General features: G+C 33.0%; 1 protein-coding gene across 1 annotated transcript in view; it reads right to left on the minus strand.

The window, feature by feature from the left end:
* LOC137655137 (protein O-linked-mannose beta-1,2-N-acetylglucosaminyltransferase 1-like) overlaps nt 1-7500 on the minus strand; it is a 16688-nt gene that overhangs the window by 2281 nt on the left and 6907 nt on the right. Inside the window, exons 5-11 of the mRNA XM_068389015.1 lie at nt 6310-6437; nt 5421-5491; nt 4285-4420; nt 3038-3162; nt 2306-2507; nt 1800-1990; nt 603-777 (exon numbers count right to left, since the gene is read on the minus strand). Coding sequence (XP_068245116.1) covers nt 603-777; nt 1800-1990; nt 2306-2507; nt 3038-3162; nt 4285-4420; nt 5421-5491; nt 6310-6437 — 1028 coding nt within the window. The remainder of the gene's footprint in view (nt 1-602; nt 778-1799; nt 1991-2305; nt 2508-3037; nt 3163-4284; nt 4421-5420; nt 5492-6309; nt 6438-7500) is intronic.

Consider the following 7500-nt stretch of genomic DNA (forward strand, 5'->3'; position numbering starts at 1 on the left):
AACGCTTGATTTAATCCAAATTTAAGGGTTGTGGTGGCCTATTGGAAACATCACTGACTGGTGATTACCAGACTGGGGTTTGAATCCCGCTCAAACTAGTTAATTCCTTTTGTGATTCAAGGATGGGTGGTTTGGGGGAGCCTATAGGTCCATCTGCTGATTCATCAGCAGTCATTGCCTGGCCCTTCCTGGTCCTAGTTTGGGTGCTGATCATATGTATATATATATATATATATATATATATATATGTATATATATCATATATATATGTATGTATATATATATATATATATATATATATATCCATATATGTATAAATATGTATATATATTTATATATATATATATATATATATATATATATATATTTATATATATATATATACATATATATATATATGTATATACATATTATATATATATATATATAAATATATATATATATATATATATATATATATATATATATGATCAGTCTCTAGGTTATTGTCCTGCTTGCTAGGGCAATGTCACTGTCCCTAGCCTCTGCCATTCATAGGCGGCCTTTAAACCTTTAAACAAGGTAAACAAAACAAGACCAAAAGTTAACACCACTGTACTCACTCTAGCTACCTGAAGCCAGGTCATGAAGTCCTTGCCATGGGTCATGTAGATGAACAGGAGGTAAGTGTTACCGGATGTTTCGGGCAGGAAATCCACCTCGCAAGGATTCTGCGTGTACGTCGAGCCCCGTCTGAGGAGCTCGTGAAGAAGCTCCTCGTAAGGCTCCCTTTTTAACCTGGAAATATGGCCGTCAATACTTTCTAGAATTTTGTTCATTATTTTCTTTATACAAATAATGATGATGGTAAGAAAATACAATGATAATGATGCTAATGTACAAAGGCGAGGTAATTTTTATATGCAGTTAGAAAAACGTTCTAATACATACTTTTAATGTTCTTAAGATGAGAGATATTTCAAATTGACGTACTGAGATAACTATGAAATATTATTATTATTATTATTATTATCATAATTATTATTTTTATTATCATTATTATTATTTTTTTTTTCTAGCTAAGCTATAAGCCTAGTTAAAAAAGCAGGATGCTATAAGATTAATGGTTCCAACAGAGAAAAATAGCCCAGTGAGGAAAGAAATAAGGTCTAATACATGCTTTTTATGTTTCCTAGATGAGAGATATTTCAAATTGACGTACTGAAAAAAACTATGAAATATTATTATTATTATTATTTTTTTTTTCTCTAGCTAAGCAATAAGCCTAGTTAAAAAAGCAGGATTCTATAAGATTAAGGGTTCCAACAGAGAAAAATAGCCCAGTGAGGAAAGAAATAAGGTCTAATATATGCTTTTAATGTTCCTTAGGTGACAGATATTTCAGATTGACATACTAAAATAACTATGAAGTATTATCACTATTATAATTACTAGCTAAGCTACAAGCCTGGTTGGAAAAGCAGGATGCTATAGTTTATGATCAAGGGCTCCAACAGGGAAAAATAGCCCAGCAAGGAAATGAAATAAGGAAATAAATAAACTACAATATAATTAATGAACAATTAAAATAGAACATTTTTAAGAACAGTAACAACATTAAAACAGATCTTTCATATATTAACTAAAAAAACAGTCTTATGTCAGCCTGTTTAACATAAAAACATTTGCGGCAAGTTTGAACTTTAGAATTCCACTGATTCAGGTACCCGATTAGGAAGATCATTCCACAACTTGGCCACAGCTGGAATAAAACTTCTAGAATACTGTGTAATATTGAGCCCCAGGATGAAGAAACTTACCGATGCAAGTCTTTTAATTCGACGTAAGGTAGAGTGTTGAAGGAATGTTTCTTGAAATATATATCTTGAAAATAGGAGTTCATGTTCAATCCAGACGATCCGAAATGGTAAGTCCTAGAGACATCTGGAACGATGCATTCTCGACCTCGCCGGATGTCGTCCAGACGCATCCACATATCCCAGTCCCACATCTGCAATCAAATGGTAAAGTGGATGAATTCATTTGCAGGAAATATGTCTCAATGTGTATAAAGAGTCTTCAGCTTTTAATTCAATATTCGAAAGACGACGGTATAAAAAAAAAATTAGGCTTTAATTATAGTTTATTCTACTTTTGCCAATGGTATCATTTAAAATTTAAGAATTTTTTTCTCTCTCCCGTGTAGGCTACATTAACTCTAAGAATTTTCATACTAAAGGAAAAACAAAAGAACTATCGCATCCCGAAGATATCCTACATTAAAGGCCCAGCCAATGTCCCCAAATGCTTCTCAGTCCCGTGTTACCTTCTCAGGCGTGGGCCATTTGGGTTCGAGTTCCTCTTTATACAAGGACCTCTTCAGAACCCATCCTAGACCGGGCATCGTCTCCACCCGGTAGAGGAGAGCCGGGTCGCCACTCGTGTGCTCGTAACCCTGGTCGTTCCAGGCGCTGATGCAGTATACGGTGGGATCCTCTTCCAGGAGTCGTAAGGTCTGACTGAAGTAACTGTCAAGAGTAAGAAAAGAGATTACGTGAACTATGATTATCCCAATTACTTTTGGAAATTTGAAGGGTTGGTACATGTAGAATATTTTTGACTGACTTAACTGTCAAAAATGAGAATAAAAAACGATTACGTAAATAAATGATGATTATCCCAATTACTTTTGGAAATTTGAAGGGTTGGTACATCTAGATAATTTCTGACTAATGTAACTGTCAAGAGTAAGAAAAAGGGTTGTGTAAATGAATGATAATTATCCAAATTTATACTGAAACTTTAAAAGGTGGGTAAATCTAAATATTCATCCGATTTGTGTTTTATTTTCTCCTTTTATCTTAATTTAGATGTAGCTGCAATGCTCCATCAATTAATGTGGAAAAAAGGATTCTTGTCATTCATTAAATTTCATCAGAACTTCCATAACTATTGAATTAGTCAGTCAAAGAATTTCGTAAGACTAAAGGATTTATCTGCCTGTCTCAGAACGACTAAACTCGTTTTATACTTTAAGGATAAATGATGGATATTTTACCTGAAAAAGTCAGGCGAAACATCTAGATCTTCTTCCAACACGATTGCATAATGTGACGACGGAAAGATGTTGAATGTTGCAGTGAGAGAGGCTTTGTAGTGCTGGGCTATACGAGCATTTCTTGCCTGAAAGAAAGATATATCTATTCAAAACAGAAATAGATTTTATTTGTAAATGGGTGAAGCTTTCGTTCGTATCCGCAAAAAAAAAAAAAAGAAATAAGTAAATAGCAATTTAAACTGGTAAAAATTGGAATATGTTCTAGTGTTTTTATCTTTCTGTGGAGATGAAACCAAATTAGAACTTAGTTTTCTCAGTGTCAGCAGAAAAATAAGTAAATAGCAATTTAAACTGGTAAAAATTGGAATATGTTCTAGTGTTTTTATCTTTCTGTGGAGATGAAATCAAATTAGAACTTAGTTTTCTCAGTGTCAGCAGAAAAATAAGTAAATAGCAATTTAAACTGGTAAAAATTGGAATATGTTTAAGTTTTTTATCTTTCTGTAGAGATGAGACCAAATTAGAACTCATTATGCAATTAAATTTGAGCCCGCAAAAAAAAGAGACACTGACATTGCAGTGAATTCACAAAAATCAAAACCAAGTCATGTTGAGGATCAAGATCACTTCAGTACTTCTTAGGGAAGTAAATGGGAGCAGTCTATTTTATTATTATTATTATTATTATTATTATTATTATTATTATTATTATTATTATTATTATTATTATTATTATTATTATTATTATTATTATTATTATTAAATTAGAATAAAAGGTCGATAGATAAGCGAACTAAATGCCCCTAGGTTTAGAATAAGACTCGTTCTTATAAATTTCCAGCAAAGAAAAAGACAAGAAATGACAGTTTATTTAATCTACATGAACTGGATAACTTAAAAGAGTTGGTAGCTCCATTGACTCCTGCGAAAGCCTTAGTATGCATCTTTGTCCTTTCTTATATTTTCACCTCTTCTTCTTCTTCTTCTTCTTCTTCTTCTTCTTCTTCTTCTACTTGGTGTTGTTATTGTTGTTGTTGTTCTTCTTCTTCTTCTTCTTCTTTCTCCTATTAACAGTTTTTTTTCCTTTTTTTTCTTTTTTTTTTTTTTTCGTATGGGGTAAGCACGGTGGCTTTCATCTGAAGGACTTTGCTTTGGCTTTGGGGTAGACTGTAGCCCCGATCGACTGCCCTGCCTGACATCGCTTACTCTTAATAATTCCTAAATGTAGTACGAAGTGTTAGACTTACCCCCAAAGGAGTGTGTTGTATTCCCCTCAAGCCAAAGAGCTTCGTAACAGCCAGTGGCTCCTCGTAGTAGCCATCGATGAAAACAGTTATCATCTCTGGATTCACCCCCGGGGCGGCAAGTAGAGAGCGTAAAGATCTAGAGAGAGAGAGAGAGAGAGAGAGAGAGAGAGAGAGAGAGATTACGATACTTAACCAACGAGTGGTATGTTTTGTGATGTTAAGCAAACTTGTATGAATTATCTTGCAAAGTTCAGCGTTTAGAAATCCCAAAAATATTTTGATATTAAAGTCTGAATTACTCAGAGAACATGGGTACTTAGACATCAGCAGACTTCTATGAATTATTTTACAAAGTTCAGCATTCAAAAATCCCCAAAAGATTTTGATATTAAAGTCTTTGAATTTTTCATAGAAAATGGGTTCTTAGACATCAGCAGACTTCTATGAATTATTTTACAAAGTTCAGCATTCAAAAATCCCCAAAAGATTTTGATATTAAAGTCTTTGAATTTTTCATAGAAAATGGGTTCTTAGACATCAGCAGACTTCTATGAATTACTTTACAAAGTTCAGTCTTCAAAAATCCCCAAAAGATTTTGATATTAAAGTCTTTGAATTTTTCATAGAAAATGGGTTCTTAGACATCAGCAGACTTCTATGAATTATTTTACAATGTACAGCATTAAAAAATCCTTCAAAAATTTTTTGATACTTATGCTTAATACTAAAGCCTTTGAATTTCTCAGAGAAAATGAGTAATTACACATCAGCAGACTTTTATGAATTATTTCAAAATGTTCAGCATTAAAAAATCCCTCTAGAAGATTTGATACATATGCTTAATACTAAAGTCTGAATTTCTCAGAGAAAAGGAGTACTTACACATCAGCAGACTTTTATGAATTATTTCAAAATATTCAGCATTAAAAAATCCCCCCAAAAATTTTGATACTTATGCTTAATATTAAAGTCTGAATTTCTCAGAGAAAAGGAGTACTTACACATCAACAGACCTCTACGAATTATTCCAAAATGTTCAGCATTAAAAAATCCCACCAATTTTTTTCCTTTATACTTATTCTTAATATTAAAAGTCACTGAATTTCTCAGAGAAAAGGAGTACTTAGACCACTTACCTGTAAAGATAATGTGGACGGTTGCTGGCAATAATTGTTACAGGAACATCATGGACTTGGTTGTTCAGGAGCTGCAGAAAGAAGAGGATAAGTGGTGCATTAAAAGGAAGAATTGAGACTAAGTTTGAAATAGAAAGGAAGGGAAAATCAACTGTTAGTTTTGGAATATGGAAGGTCTCGTCACGTAGATATTTTCCACTTATATTATATATCCTTATCTTACATTAATAAAGGAAATATCAGCAGAAACAAAAGAAGAAAATACACACACATGCACACACATATATATGTATGTATATATATATATATATATATATATATATATATATACTGTATATATATGTATTGTATATATATTATATATATGCCTATATATACATATAAATATATATATATATATATATATATATATATATATATACAGTACATACATACATATATATATATATATATATATATATATATATATATATATATATATATGATCTATATATGCATACATATATGTATAGATCTATTATATATATATATGTGTATATATATATATATATATATATATATATATATACATATATATATATATATATATTTATATATATGTGTGTATAGATCTATCTATCTATCTATCTATCTATCTATCTATCTATCTATATATATATATATATATATATATATAAATATATAGATTCTGTATATATAGAGACTGTGAAACTTAAAAAAAGAAAGAAAAAAAGAGGGGATTGAGCCTGATAGGCAAAGACTGAAAAACTAAAAAAAAAAAAGCAAACGTATTTACTGACAAGAATCAGCCATTATTAGAGATATGAATTTATAAGAAAGTTAAAAAGCATTTTTAAGTCATAAATCCATAATTCGATTAAGCACGTACTGGCTCTGTTGTAAAATCCAAAGGCGCGGGATCCGTGCACGAACAGACAGAGCCATAACCTTCGATGTGGCTGCAGAATTCGTGCCTGCGTCTGTGTTCCTCTGTGTTGGACCAGTCGCACTCACTTTCTAGAAAGATAAAGGAAAAAACGAAGATATGTGTCACGAATTTCGAAATATTGGTTGTTTCAAAAGCTAGACTGGGGTTCAAGACCCACTCAAGCTTGGTAGTTGCTTGTGGTGTCTGCAACCTCACCCTAGTGAGCTAATGTTTTGGTTTTTCGGGGATCCTATAGGTCTACCATTACCTGACCCTCCCTGGTCCTAGCTTGGGTGGAGAGGGGACTAGGACACCGTTCTTTTAGGGCATTGCCACTGTCCCTTGCCCCTACCATTCATGATTAAAAAAAAAAAATAGAGAATCGAGGAAACCATAGGCCTTCCATAATGTATAATCCTTTAATGGCTTATAAAGTTGTGGTGGTCGATGTGGTAATGTCCCTGACTGGTGAACGTCATAATAGGGTTCGAGTCCCGCTCAAACTCGTTATTTCTTTGGCCGCTGCAACCTCACCATCCTTGTGAGCTAAGTGTGGGGGTTTTGGGGGAACCTACAGGTTTAGGAGGATCAATAATATTTTTCCTCCAAGCTACAGGTCTATCTGTTGAGTCATCAGCAGCCATTGCCTGGCCCTCTTTAGTCTTAGCTTGGGTGGAGAGAGGGATTGGGCGCTGATCATATATATATATTTATATATATATATATATATATATATATATATATATATATATATATATATATATATGTACATATATATGTATATATATGGTCAGTCTCTAGGGAACTGTCCTGCTTGACAGAGCAATGTCACTTTCCCTTGCCTCTGCCATTCATGAGTAACCTTCACTGTAGGTACGTGGTTCTGGCTCTGATGTGAAATTTTTAACATTGCACTATTCTACACTAATTCACTTCTTCCTTTTATCCCCCTTTTCCTTCCCTACTCTACTTCAACTTACTCCCTCTTAGTTCCACATTTTCCTCTTAAGCCTCTCCTCTCGTCCCCAACCTTCCACTACCACATTTTTCTCATTCATTTTCTCTCTCTCCTCCATTCTTGTTTTCATATTCCCTTTTTATCCTAATGCTTCACTACTCCTCTCAGTCCCCTCTCTCCCTCCAAGTGTTATT

The sequence above is a fragment of the Palaemon carinicauda genome, chromosome 16 (assembly GCF_036898095.1).
Source record: "Palaemon carinicauda isolate YSFRI2023 chromosome 16, ASM3689809v2, whole genome shotgun sequence".
NCBI lineage: Eukaryota > Metazoa > Arthropoda > Malacostraca > Decapoda > Palaemonidae > Palaemon > Palaemon carinicauda.